A 14,242-nucleotide genomic window follows, 5' to 3' on the forward strand; every position below is an offset into this window, starting at 1 on the left:
AGCTGTGCCACTGCCTTGTCACCCTAAGATTGAATAATGGTTTAAAGCCATTCTTCCTCATGCTTTCACTACTCCTGATAATGAGTCTTCCTCTTCAGCTTTCCTGCAGGCCTCCTTTGGAAGGCCTCTATAAGATCTCTCTGGAGGCTTCTCCAAGTCTGAGCAACCACAGTTCCCTTACCCTGTCTCCTATTATTGCCAGCGGGCTGTAGCACCTCCTCTATCTCTGTAGCCTTCTCTGGACTGCAGGAATGACCTCATCACAGTAGACCTCCCTCAGAAGAGGGAGACAGTCACCTCCCTTGCCACTTCTGATTAAGAATATTTTACCTCTACCAAACAAGAGTTCAAGTTGTTCAAGTTGCTTGCTGGCATTAACCACCTCTTCCTTAGATTCTCAGATCTCTGAGAGGAGCTGTGGAGGAACAACTTGTGCCTGTCTGTTGGGTCAGCACTGCCACCAGGTCAGTATGTCTGTTATACTGGTGCTGGTTGCTGTTAGTCATGTCTGTTGATTTTAGCCAATGGCTGAGAATTCAACAGTGAGATGAGCAAAAGCTGAATGGAAAAGCATGTGTATTTTACAGGGCTTTTCTTGATTGTAGGTCTGCGTGGGCTCCAGTTTGTCATGCAACCCTGGGCCCACAAACAAACTAAAAGGGAGGCTGTCCCCATCTCAAGCACTTCACAGGTCTTCAGGCGTTGTGCAGCAGAACACTGTGCAGTAAAACTGCCCCAAGCATCCAAAAATGCATGGAGAAAAACTGTTAAAAGCACTAATCCTCCCCATATAATCACAAAGATTTTTCTTTTGAAGTAATTTGAGGAATGTTTTGGCCTGTGAAGGCTCCTGTTCTTTGTTTGAACTAGGACATGGAAACAGTACTGTTCCTTGGCCCCTGCCTGCTCCGCTGTAGTGAACTGCATGCAGTCAGCTTCTCCACATTCTTGCTTATGTTGTTTGTTTCAGAGGTCTAGAGTTGTGCCTCTGTGTGCTGTGTTAGCTCCGCCTCCTGCTCAGGGCTGGACGAAGGCTCTCTGCTCACTGCCAAGGGACAGCAGTGGGAATAGGCAGTGCTGACAGAGACTGGCCTCAGTGCCAGCAAGACTTGGCCTGGAGCAGGGAGATGGCAACGGAGGTCGTGCTGGGAACCATGGAAGGAACGCAGCTGCTGCCTTGGGTGGTCGGAGCCATCACCCTGCTGCTGACAGTGGTGACTGTGCGCTCCCTACCCTCCTTGCTGAACTACTGGTGGTGGTGGAGGGTGATGAAACCCATCCCAGGCATCAGCCCATGCTACCCCTTTGTGGGAAATGCTCTCCTTTTGGAGCGGAAAGGAGAAGGTAAGGACTGCTTGCATGCCAGCTGTGGGGTCCTGATACAGAAGCCAGACCTGGGGAGATTTGTGGGTGGCCAAATCATGACTGGCAGGTAGCAGTGTACACCATAGGCAGCTCTGGGGCTGTGGGCTTCTACAGTGGAAAACAAAAACAAACAATGGAGGAGAGAGAAGAGAAATGGTATAAATGTGACATAACTATTAGTCAAAGATTAGTTGGAGGTTCAATCTGATAGTGGTTTCCAGGTAATGGTGCTGGACTTGGGACTCTTTCTTGCTTTTAGAGACAGGCAGTGAAAATGCCGTGGAATATATTTTTGCAGGAAGTGTGCTGGGCTGCCTTCACAGGAAGTAGTGTTTCATAACACAAACCACTGTATCCAAAGCACAGCTCTTAACTGCAATCGAAACAGAGCTTTAAACTTGGGAAGCAAAAGTACTTTAACAACATTGTTTCCCTCAGTGAGAAAGTGCAAGGGAATTCCAGCATGCTAAGCTGCTAGGATATTTTCAGACCTGGCTTTCCATTAGGCTTCTGCATTAGATTTAAAATAACTTATTATTTGCAAGATATCTTTCAAAAGCAAATTTTGCTGTGCCTGTGTTGATTAGTGGTGCCTTCTTTAGCCAGATCCTTGAGGGAACACAAATGCAAAGAGTGTACACACATTCATTTTCCATTAGATACCCTGTCTTGCACAGTTGAACACTTCTTTCTTGAGGAGTCCGAGTCTCTGGTGTAAAAACTTCTCCAGCTTTGCTGTCAGTGTGATACCAGACTCTTCTGGATGTGTTTGTGTGTGCCAGCCTACTCTGTGCACTACGTTCCTGGCTGTGTGCCTACTGTGCTAGGTATGATGCCAAAAGAGAGTCACAGGAGTGCATGGAAGGTGAAGACAAGCAGAGCATGGGTACACAAACGGCCCAGTGCTGAGACATAGTGGGGTTCCCTCTGTCTGTTCACAAGCATGTGCTCTTGCACATAACATTTCCTCTAGATACAACCCACACAACCTTGCTCCTCCTACGTACAGATATGAGAGATCTTTGAAGGTGTGCAGGATCAGAATGTGGAGGTTAGTCTGAATGAGAGTCTATTTTTTTAATGTTTTTTAAGAATCTCTCTTTCTAGAAAGCAATTTGATTAAGATTTTTATGTTCTATAGAGTCTCTAATCTCTTTCATTAGCAGGAGTCACATAGTCTCCAAGATTTTCTTAAGCCCATGACTGTCACTGTTTTTGTTTATTCCTATAAACATGAATGAAAATTCCTATAAATATGAATGAAGTGTTGGGTTTATATTTTTTATGAAAAAAATATAAACCCAAATTCAGATAACATTTTATGATGAAAAAAAAAATGATGTTTTATAGCAGAAAGCAACAAATAATCATTTTTAAATAATGGTGATCTTACTGGTATCAGGAAGCCAACACTGGAAACTTGTTATACTTCAATCATAATAGTGCCAGGAAAAGAAAGATCAAGAAAGAGTATAATAGTCTGGAAACCTTCTGGATAAGGTGCCATTAGAACTTTGCATAAGACTGGGGTATGCTGTATTTGGGTATCTATCAGGAAACCAGTTATTGTTCTTTTCCTTCAGTTTGGGGACCTTTGGCTTTTGAACTCTGCATAGGCACTGCAAGAAGGTCATTTGTTGTTTAATCTGGTTTCTGAAAGGGCAAAGGAGGTTTAATCCTTAAACATCCTGATAGCAGCCACCTCCTCTAGAAATGCAGAGCAAGCCTGTTTGCCTTCTGTAACAAAATAATTGAACCTGTGAACAAGGGAAGAGCATAGACAATGTTAAATTGGGTACAGCAAGGTCTTTGATACCGTATCACATGCTTCTGTATAGCTGAACTAGAAAGATACGTCCTGGATGATTGGATAATTAGGTGGGTGGAGCACTGATTCTCCCTGCTATGAAGTCCAACTGGCAGCTGTGCAATAGCACTATCTCTCATGTGATTTGTAGCATAGATGATCCTATGAACTTTTGTGCCCTTAGAGGTAGGGGCATCTGAATTGCTAAGTCCACAATGTCTTTGTAAACAGTCATTTATCTTTCAGTAATGTTTCTAAAATGATGAGGGTTCTTTAATCCTGCAACAGCCTCTTTAAGGCTTCTGCCACTATCAGCTACTAGACATGTTGAGTGATACTGATTCCTGCACAGTATTCTGCTATCATGGTGTGCTGTGTCTCTTGTGTGTGTATCATAAGCCTACCATCTGTGAAAGAAGTATAGGATGGGAAAAGGCTTGGTGCAATACATGGGAAGTATTGTCTTGATGCATTTTGGCTAGTTCCAAGCAAAACAAAATGTAAATTTTGATGAAGTTAATTTGGTTCAAGTTGTGACAAAAGCACTTTAGTACAGCAAGCCTATTCTACAGTGCTCTGAGTTAGCTCAAATGAAACTGCTGAGTCAACTGTTTGGTGGGGTTTCCCTTGAATGCACAGCCTTTGAGAGTGCAGCAATAAAGAAGTGCTCCAATATGCTAATTTGTCATTGTAGCAAGATAAAACTACAGTAAAAACATAATAATAGAGCATAAGATGTGAAACTTCATCATAGAAGTCTTTCATTTCCATCAAATAAACCCTTTTATTTAATATACTTTTTCAATTCTAGGTTTTTTTAAACAGCTACAACAGTATGCTGATGAGTTCAGGAAACTGCCAATATTCAAACTCTGGTTAGGTCCTTTGCCTGTCACGGTATTGTTTCATCCTGATAGTGTGGAGGTGAGTGTGCTTCTCTCCATTTTATCAGTTTTGCTGTCATGCAAATCAAGCTCAAGCTGTTAGTTTCTATTCTGTCAGTGTAATTTTTGCATAAAAGGGCTTGATCTGATTTAACTTGAGGCTATCCTCTGACCAAAAGAAAGGCTGAAAATATAAGAATAAAAGAAGCCTAATCTTGGAAGAATTCAATGCAGAAGATGAATCAGCAAATGAAATTGTACAAAGAAACAGCCCACATAGTCTTGTTTTCATGTGTGAAAGCTTCTGATCCAAAGATCAGAACTGGCAAGTCCATAGCGGGAATACTGGGCGACTAAAATAGAGGTAAAATATTATGAAATGTAATTTGCAGTGCTTATAGCTATTGAACTTTTGCATGAGAACTTGATGGGTTTGTTTTGATGTCATGGAATGTAGTTAATAGTTTAGTTATGGATAATGATTGTGCTTGAGCTGTGAAGGTAGAGTTGTTTCCTTGTTGTGATACACATCTGTATTGAAACTGGGTGGTGACATTACATTGACAACAGTGGGCAGAAGTGCAAGGCAAGGTGGAGAACAAAGATTGGGTGAGCAGAAGGTGACTTAGGGGGAAGGAATCCAGGATACACCACTTATATCAGCTTGTGCTGAAATAGTGCACGTTTGATGAATGAGTAAATGTAAAGTTTCACCCTATCAACCGATGACATTGTATAGTGCTGTTTTGGTTATTTAAGAAAGTAATGCAAAATTCATGCCTGTTTAGGGACTACTAGTTTTGAGGCTGATTGCTCCATGATTTCAGTGTGGTATTATCAGAGACTACAGGGCAGATGACATTGTTTTTTCTGCAAAGAAATGGTACTTCTTGTGAATTTGGTTGACGTTAACTACTACTGGGTTTTCCTGAGCTCTGCCAGTGATGGATTTTTCTTTTTGAGGAAGATAGGCAGAGTGTATGTAGTAGACTTCGAATATTTCACTATTTCTCAGGATTGAAAGAAAAACTTGATTGTGTAAATTGTATGCTTCCCCTGTGTACTAGCTGGTGCATTTGCATTTTCCTGAGGCTCAGGGCATTTTTGTGGAGGAACTGAGACTATGCAATGTAATCTTTGCTGAAGACCTCTCTCCATCTAACAAGTGATATATTTTTTTGCCCTCCTCTCATTTTCTGATAGGCTATTCTGAGCAGTTCGAAGCATATAGAAAAATCATTCCTGTACAAATTTCTGCACCCATGGCTGGGGACCGGTCTTCTGACAAGGTATAGTAAAGTACAGGTTTGATTCATTACTGTCTTCTTAAAATTTACAGGCTATATGGTAGGAAGAGTGCTTAGTGGTGGGAATGTTGTGTGTATTTCTGGGTAGATAAAGATGGTAGCTCTAGAAATTTCATTTGTCATGATGGTCTTGGCTACTTTTAAGCCACTAATGCCTGATAAAAATAGATTGATGTTACCTATTTCTTGGTAAATTTGACCATTGATACTTCTTTGCCCAGAGTCGTGGAAATAATCTGTGTTTCAAAAAGTTGTATTCTATGAAAAGTGGTGTCTTCTAGTTTGTTGTGCTACATGCTCAGTGTTTTGGCTGTTGTGTCAAATAGGGTTACTGTGGCAGAGCTGTTTGTCTACTACTTACTTCAGCTGGTGAAACTGCAGACTTTCTTGAGTACCCCTGAGGTTGGTAATGATTTGGAGTGAGATGAGAGAGTATCTGTACCCATTACTTTTTCATCATGCAATGGAGACTCATAAGAAGTAGGTCTAGCTCAGAGTGCATGCTAGGATTGGCAAGAGAGAAGAGCAGTGGTGTGAGACTTTTTGTTTACCAGTCTTTGATAGGTTTGAGGAAAGTTTTTAATTTGGATAATGTAGATATTCAAGAGTCAGAGCAAGGAGTCAGAGCAAGGCAAATGCAAACTGATATGCAAGTCTGATGCCTTTGCGCCTCTTCTTCCTCCTGTTAGCAGTGGATCTTTGTTCCCTGTTTGGAGCTCTCAATGAACTTCTCCTGCTTCTTGCTGAGATCACGGTGTTTTAAAACCAGCTCTGATCATGTGGTGTAGAAGGTGCAAATATATGTGGGAGGATGAGAAGTGTCATTTTACCTGTATTTTGATTGTATCCCTTACACAAGAGAGGTAGTAATCAGCAGCAAAGTGCAGAGTTGAGGTTACTGGGTGTATGTATGAAATATGCTCCCCAAAACTGGCTGTTTTGTCTCCAGGTAGACTTTTAGGGATATTTTGACTTCCTTGAGCTTGTGAAACATAGACATATTCTACTCTCTTTATCCTCACTGATTAAACACAGTTTAGGTAGATAGCAAGCTGATAAGCTGGCCCACTGTCAGGTTAACTGGAAAACTGTGATGATTTGCCCTATGAGAAGAGCATCCAGCTGTGACAGGGCACCTGATTCAGAAAAGTGAACAAGAACCTCTGAGAACAAGTATCACCACCTGCGGCTCTTTCATTGACTTGTGGATACATTGTAGACAAATCTTAGGATATAATGTCACTGGCATAATGTCCTCAGTTCTCATTCCCTGGAGAGTCAGCAGATGGACAAGCACAGGTGGTGATCCACAGATGTGATGTGAGTTGGGCTTAACGCTGAATAGCTGATTTGTTCTACAGGATAACTTCAGCTCGCTCTCTCTGAACCTGTGCACTAAGTGACTGTACAGCGACATTGACTGAAGGCTATAAAGTAACTTCTTTTGTTGACAACAAACATAGAAATGGCTGCTTGTGCACCAGAGAGAGCTGGAGCAAGAAGTGTTTCCCACTTGCTCCTTCTGGTGAGCATAATAGAGATGTTGAGAAGTCAGCCACAGCATGCCTATTTGTGAAGGTATTCTAGGTAAGAGTTTTTACTGTGTGCTTCCTGTAATAGTGTGGAGTTGGAGTTCTAACCTTTACCTCTCCCCTATCACCTTTGCAGCACTGGAGATAAGTGGCGGTCACGGAGGAAGATGATAACTCCCACATTCCACTTTGCAATCTTAAACGACTTTCTAGAGGTTATGAATGAACAAGGCTGTATTTTGTTGGAGAAACTTGAGAAGTATGTTGACAAGGAACCATTTAATATCTTTACAGACATCACTCTGTGTGCCCTTGATATTATTTGTGGTAAGTCCTCTTCAGTTCTTGTGATGGGGCTGTGAATGATGCAGATGCTCATGAGTATCCTGGTACTGTGTTGTGTGAGGAGATGAACTTATGAACTTATGAACGTCTCTGCTTGTTGTGTGAATGCATTGCCATCCCTTCAAGATCAACCTTTCTCCTGGGGTCCACATGATATGCCATTGACTGGATAAGCATTGGGCTGAGCTCATGGGATGAGCAGGGCAGAAGTAGGAATCCGCAGCAAGGTTTTGTTGGGCAAGCGTTTTGAGGAGCAGGGTTCCTGTGCATGGAAATATAAATCAAGCTTGTTATCTGGAAAGGGTTGTGTGTATTTACTTGTCAGACAGACAATGTGGTGACAATCAGAGAGCAATATTTACAATGTGTACAGTGACTTTGTATTTCACTTTGAATTTGTGAAACAGTGATAATTTCCTCCTTTTAGAAACTGCAATGGGGAGGAATTTGGGTGCTCAGAACAATAAGGATTCTGATTATGTTCGTGCTGTCTACAGGTAAGTAGAGATTCTTTTTTCACTGCTTTGCAATTAGGTTGGAAATGTTGCTGCCAGTATAATTTAATCTGCTCTGTGAGCCAGGGGTGGAGGAGTGGGTGACACAGATGGATTTAGGAAGCCAGGAAAGCTAGAAAAACTCCCAGAGTTCTTCTATTATGAGTGTATGCAATGTGAGGCTAAGGCTATGAAGAAGTGTCAGCTGCCTTTCAGTCAATCTTTGGTACTGAAGGTAATAATTCCTCCTCTGAGACTGTGTCCAAATACACATACATTTTTGATTCTTGAAAATGTTCTGAGACTGTAATTTTTGTTGAGAAATGTTACATGATGTAATTTTTATGCCCCTAGGATGAGTGACCTAATCCAACAACGACAGAAGAGCCCTTGGCTTTGGCATGATATTTTGTATGTTCTGTTCGAGGAAGGAAGAGAGCATGAGAGGAATCTTAAGATTCTGCACAGTTTTACAGATACAGTATAGCCTCTTTTTTTTTTAACATTATGTTTTAGTTGATGGACGGGTTTTGCACTTGGTAGATAGTTGGGAGATGAGATTCAACACTCTAGATATACATTTATTAGGAGATCTATTGCTCTGTTGAGATGCTGAAGAATACACTGAGAAGAAGTCGGTACTTGGCTTCTCTGTCAGGTGGTCTCAATTTTTTAGCAATGGAGCGTACTACTCCAAAGCAATAGCAGGACTCACTGGTCCTTGACAAACAGCAGGAGTTCACTACATTTTTGTTCTGTCCTGGGTGCTGCATATCTTAAATTCCTGCCAAGTTCTCTGCCAAGTTTGTAGGAAAATAAATACATATACGAGTCTGTTTGCTTGGTAAAATTATTTGGTCTAGCCCTCAGAGATGGAAGCTTATATTCGTTTTCCCCATTTTGGAACAGAACTGCTGAAATAATACACCAAGGTTCCCACATCAAAAGTAAGGCACTTTGGTGTGGAAATCATTGAGCATACACTGCTAACTGTATAAAATGCAGTCTTATCTCACTGTTTTAGGCTGTGAGAATAACTCTCCTTTCTTTCATTGAGTAGCACTTGTGCTGTTTTTACCAACATCTGCCCTCCCAAATCTACTGTTAGGACATTGCCAGAAGGCTGCTTTCCTGGAAATGGTTATATATACCCCTGCAATGTCAAGGTGTCAGTGCCTATAGCAGATGAAAGAGTCCCTGAACTTTTAGAACCTCCAATGAGTTGTAATGACGATGTACAACTACAGTGTATAGAGAAATGGGCATTTCTATCATGCTGGATTCTGCCAGAGTAAAACTCTAATCAGACTTGTTTTTAAGTAGCTCAGGTTATATTTTGTTTACTCTTATTGGAAACCACAACAGTGAAGGATGTGAGAAAAGGACTTGAGGTAATAATATTGCTGTCCTGTCATGCTGGGCTGATGCATTAAATATAAGAAGTGAAACATTAGTGGAAGATGACAAAGGAAGTGAAAATAATAATATCACCTAGTGTGGGCGCTGACAGAAAGCAGAGACAAGTAGTTTTATGAGTGTATGTTCAGTGAGGGAAAAAATGTGTGCGTAATTGTATTTTTCCAGATCTAGTGCTTGTTCTGAACAGAATTATGTACTGCACAGCCCCTCTTGTTGTTGTTTTTTTCCCTCTTGTTGTTTTTCTCTCTTCAGGAGAGCTCTAGGAGCTCTCTATCTGTCACACTGGCCTAAAAAGAATAAATTCAGCCATTACTCTGACACCAACGAAAAGCTGCAAATCTTCAGTATAGTGGTTCCAGTCATGCAGTGTATAATTCTGATGCAGGCTTGTGAAGAGCCCAGGGGTCTCTTCTACCTTCTGCCTTTCCCAGAGGCTGGAAAAACGTTCCCTTCCCTAATGACTGGGTTGGATAGATTTGTTCTGTTTTGGATGTTCTGTTCCAATTTTGGTAGTCTAATCTGACTGGGACAAGAGGGGCGCATTTCATCTACTAAAATAAAGTCAGTTGATTCAAAAGCTAATGCTAACAGCTATTGTAATTAGGCCCACCCCATGTGGACTGATACAGATGTTTAACAAGTTGAGACAATTCTGTGTGGTGTAGACTGTGCATATGCACTGCATGCATCGTATCTGATATAATGGCTTTAATTTCAGGTGATTGCAGAGAAAGTTGCAGAACTTGAAAACACCAAGCTAACAAAATACAATACTGACATAAACAGTGAAGAAAAAAGTAGATCCAAAAAGAGAGAAGCTTTCTTGGATATGTTGCTGAATGCCACAGATGATGAAGGGAAAAAACTCAGCTACAAAGACATTCGTGAGGAAGTGGATACTTTCATGTTTGAGGTACCCAAGGAACCAATAGTGTTTTTTGTTTTTCTTTTTTTCCAAAATGCAAGATTCACCTCTTACAGGTAGTGACTCCTCCTTTTCTTAGTTTGGGAAGCTGCCTTTAGTATCAAGTTATTTTACCCCTGGAAGCTCAAGAGGAAGCGTCTGTAGGAGATAAATTATTGATCTATAATTTTGTGCCTGGACGAAATGTGAGGCAGTGCATGTGGCAAGTACTTTCTATACAAACAGGCTCTGTTGATATGAACAGATACATAAAAAGACATAGTAAGAGCTTGATGACTACTGTGGAGTTTCAGCTTCAGCTACAAGCCTCATTCGTACTAATGAGAACTCTAAATGTTTTCAATGTCCTACCTCTCATTTTTGTAAGTTCTTTCATTCTGAGCCTTGCCATTTTGGCTGTTGTAACCTCCTGGTTCTGTCATAATTGTGCATTTATAGTGTCTTCTTGGTGTCATCTTCTTATTTCTGGTTCCCTGTCCAGTGAAAGATATAAGCAAGGCTGTTTCCCTCATACTTCTTAGACCTGAATTCTATCTCAGAGGAGCTTAATTCAGAATTGTATTAATGCCACTTTAACTAAGAGAAACTCTTGCTGTTTTACCATTCCTGAGATACTCCATAGCATTTGACACTACATAATGAATGTAATTCTTTAGTGCCAAACTAATTTGATAGTCAAGTTTTACTTTTTCTGTTCCCCCTCAGTTTTGTTTTGTTCTGTTTTTGTTTTGTCCCCTTTCCCTATCCTTTCACCTGAGAGCTGTAGTAGTTGATTCCCTTCTCATAGGAAACCAAATAGTATCCCATTCTCTGACCATTCTAATGTGTCTCGTTAGGCTATTCTGGGTGAAGTTTTTGAAGATTACGGATAGTGTCCTTTGTACGTCTACTGTGGCAGTCACCAGCACTCAATGTCATTGACTGCACAGTAAAAGAAAAGATGACTGTACATCTATTTCATTGCCCAGATACAAAGAGACACTGCTCTTATATACCTTACTGAGCAGCTTTTAACCTGTCACTTTGCAGGAAGGATTAAAATTGCAAGTTACTGACCTATGTAGAGCCATAGGAGCCAGTCACTGGATTCCTGAATAGGAGCAAACAGCAAACATCAACATCTGAGGCGATATAGAAGGGAAAGACACTGGTAATTTATGAAATTTTCAAGAGACAGAGTAGAAAAAAAGAGGATTTTTTCTGGGTTGTTTCAACGCTTTTTCATCTTTAGTCAGTCTTCAGGCATACAATATGAATCACAAATCATCATGTATGCATGGAATAGAGTTCATCACTATTATTTTTTTTCTCATGGTTACTGGAATAATAGAACTCAGTTACCCTGAAAGTTATATTTATTTAGCATACTTACGCCCAAGTATAGATTTGAAGTGAATGTCTTAATAAATTTTTCTTTCTAGGGTCATGATACAACAGCAGCTGCTATGAACTGGGTCCTATATTTGCTTGGTTGTAATCCTGAAGCACAGAAGAAAGTTCACCAGGAGCTGGATGATGTCTTTGGTATATTTCCATTACTCCTTCATTAGGGTTATGGTAGTTTTTGCATTTGTGGGTGGGGCTTTGATAGCATCATTGTTGACCTAGAGGTAGAAGTGCATGTAGGAACAGTTCTTGTGGTCATTCTGGAGATTTCAGTAGCTAGGTGTGATAGGGATAGGTATTGGATGGTCCGTAGTAGACTACAGCCCAACTTACCTTCTTGGGGCAAGGTATAGATTCAATGTCTTTATTACCATCTTTTCCTGTTTGATGTTGGTACATGATGATCTTAGCTCCTGGAGGGAGATGGGATGTGCTTGTTTAGTCAGAGCTGGGTGTACCCTTCTTGTTCACCCCTCTATCCTTATTTTCTTTTGGCTAGGCAACACAGAGCGTCCTGTTACAGTAGATGATTTGAAGAAACTTCGATACCTTGAGTGTGTTGTAAAAGAAGCCCTGAGGCTCTTCCCTTCAGTTCCCATGTTTGCCCGTTCCTTGCGAGAGGATTGCAATATTGGTAAGTAACATTCAGTTTTACTGATGTTTGCCACTTCCATTCCAGCAATCTTAGTGGAACTGTTTCCCAAGAAATGTACAGGTGTTCAGTTTGATTGTTTATTTAACTGTGTGGTTGTTTATAGGAAATATATATATATATATTTGCTGCTGTTTAGCTTTATTTTTTTTTTGTTGTTGCTTGTTTGTTATGTTTCCTTCTCTTCTTGTTTTCTTTCAGGAGGATATATGCTACCAAAAGGCACAAATGTCCTTGTCTTAACTTATGTGCTGCACAGAGATCCTGAGATCTTCCCTGAGCCGGAGGAATTCAGACCTGAGCGCTTCTTTCCTGAAAATAGTAAGGGAAGGCACCCGTATGCTTATGTGCCCTTCTCAGCTGGCCCCAGGAACTGTATTGGTATGTAGCTGAAGTGAAAGCTGTCATAATGTTCCAGTGCTGTTTGTAGTGTGGTTAACATAGCAGCAGTGAGTGTATCAGAGACTGGAGACTTGATGTGCCTGTTGGTGGCCCACCAAGCTTCTGAGTGCTGTTTCCTCTGTCAGCCTTGTGCTTGAGCTGCAACATTTTTATTTTTTTCTCCCCAAGGGTTTCCTTTCTTCCCAAGGCCCAGCGCATATTAGTCTGGTCTTTCCTTTTTATTACCTGTCTGTCATGGCAGCATGTGGATGGGCTCCTGTGTCAGGACAAGGTTGCTTACAGACTTGTGTTCCTTGCTTTGGGATGGCAAGACAGCTCATTGCGGAGCAAGAGAAGACTCTTCCTGCTGTTCTTGTGCTGTATCTTCTCATGCTCTCATCATTCTTCCCTTTCCTAGTCCCAAGAGAAGTGATGGGTCTGCATTTTGCATTAGGTCCATGTAAACTCTTGACAGTCTCCTGTTCAATCTTTGAGTACCGTGGGCTATGGGAAAAAAATGTAGTAGTATCTGCATGACCTCGATTTTTAGCCCACACAGTCATTTCTGCCCTGTGTTCCTAGAGGTATCACTGTTAACAGGCAAGTGTTGCTGCAACTTGACAATAACACCATTTTTTTGCTGCACTGTAATCCATAGGCCAGCGCTTTGCACAAATGGAAGAGAAGACTCTTCTAGCCCTCATCCTGCGACGCTTTTGGGTGGACTGTTCTCAAAAGCCAGAAGAGCTTGGTCTATCAGGAGAACTAATTCTTCGTCCAAATAAGGGCATCTGGGTTCAGCTGAAGAGGAGACCAAAAACCATAACAGAGTGAAAGGAAATTCAAGATTCTGTTTTTTCCAGAAACTTCCAAGCTATTTGGACTAAAATGTGTTTTAAATCAGATGATTTGATAGTGGTCCTGCAATTTGGTGAAGTTAAATGTTGTTGCTGATTGTTTAATCAAATACAATATTATAGTAACTTATAGACATAAGTTACTCTACTTTTCTCATACATGAGAACTTCACATTCATCTTCAAAACTGAAATATTTAAATATCAAATCTTGGTGCCTTATCTCCTCAGATGAAGCTATTCTATTGCAACAATGCAAAAGTCTTGAATTGAAGGTACTAACAACAGTAATGTTTATGATAGAGGGAGCTGATTATTTTTCATAGCATCTGTGAAGTAACTGGTAGTCTCAAAGCTTTCTGTACTTTTCAGGTTGATTTTTCTTTGTCTCTAAGGGTACAAGTGGGTAATTCTTCCACTTGCCACAAGTTTTTTCTCTTCTAACAATGACTGCATCTATGAAAATGAGGCAAAAGTCTCTGATAAATTTACTCTTCCTTTGTAAGCATTTACAGTAGTTCTTAAGTAGCTAGTGCTCTGGATTATTTTAGCACAACATGCAATAAACATCAATCCATATAATCATACCATGAATGAAATGATGTACAAGCTGTTCAATTTCATATTAGCAGATATGATGTATTATTACAGGTTTGGAGAATAAACTTCTATTGTGTCTCAGAGTGGGATGAAATTTAATTTGTAAAAATTATATATCTGGTAAACTGCTGTAAGTAATTATTTCTTATCATCAGTTCCTGGGTGGTGATAAATAATCTGGATTTTACTGTGTTAGTCAAAGCTCAAACAATGAGTCAGTCTGTTCTCGCATTCTGGGGTCCTGAATTCAGCGCAGAGAATTTGGTACTTATTGGTGTTGAAGAGAAAT

The 14,242-nt window shown here is 40.6% G+C and overlaps 1 protein-coding gene across 1 annotated transcript; it reads left to right on the forward strand.

Moving 5' to 3' along the window:
- Positions 1-1,047: 1,047 nt before the first annotated feature.
- On the forward strand, positions 1,048-14,036 carry LOC136048975 (cytochrome P450 4V2). The gene is made up of 11 exons (XM_065736933.1): positions 1,048-1,344; positions 3,984-4,096; positions 5,260-5,345; positions 7,032-7,222; positions 7,668-7,737; positions 8,089-8,215; positions 9,872-10,066; positions 11,500-11,602; positions 11,964-12,098; positions 12,318-12,497; positions 13,156-14,036. Exons 1-11 carry the CDS (start codon positions 1,128-1,130, stop codon positions 13,329-13,331), a joined length of 1,593 nt encoding a protein of 530 aa, XP_065593005.1. The 5' UTR covers positions 1,048-1,127; the 3' UTR covers positions 13,332-14,036.
- Positions 14,037-14,242: the final 206 nt, after the last annotated feature.

Source organism: Cyrtonyx montezumae, unplaced genomic scaffold, assembly GCF_038088225.1.
Source record: "Cyrtonyx montezumae isolate F1298 unplaced genomic scaffold, pur_monq_1.0 scaffold_2, whole genome shotgun sequence".
NCBI lineage: Eukaryota > Metazoa > Chordata > Aves > Galliformes > Odontophoridae > Cyrtonyx > Cyrtonyx montezumae.

Coding starts and splice junctions, on each gene's coding strand:
- LOC136048975 (XM_065736933.1), top strand. CDS start 1,128: ATGGCAACGGAGGTCGTGCTGGGAACCATGGAAGGAACGCAGCTGCTG. Junction 1,345..3,983: donor TTTGGAGCGGAAAGGAGAAG/GTAAGGACTGCT, acceptor TTTCAATTCTAG/GTTTTTTTAAACAGCTACAA. Junction 12,099..12,317: donor GCGAGAGGATTGCAATATTG/GTAAGTAACATT, acceptor GTTTTCTTTCAG/GAGGATATATGCTACCAAAA.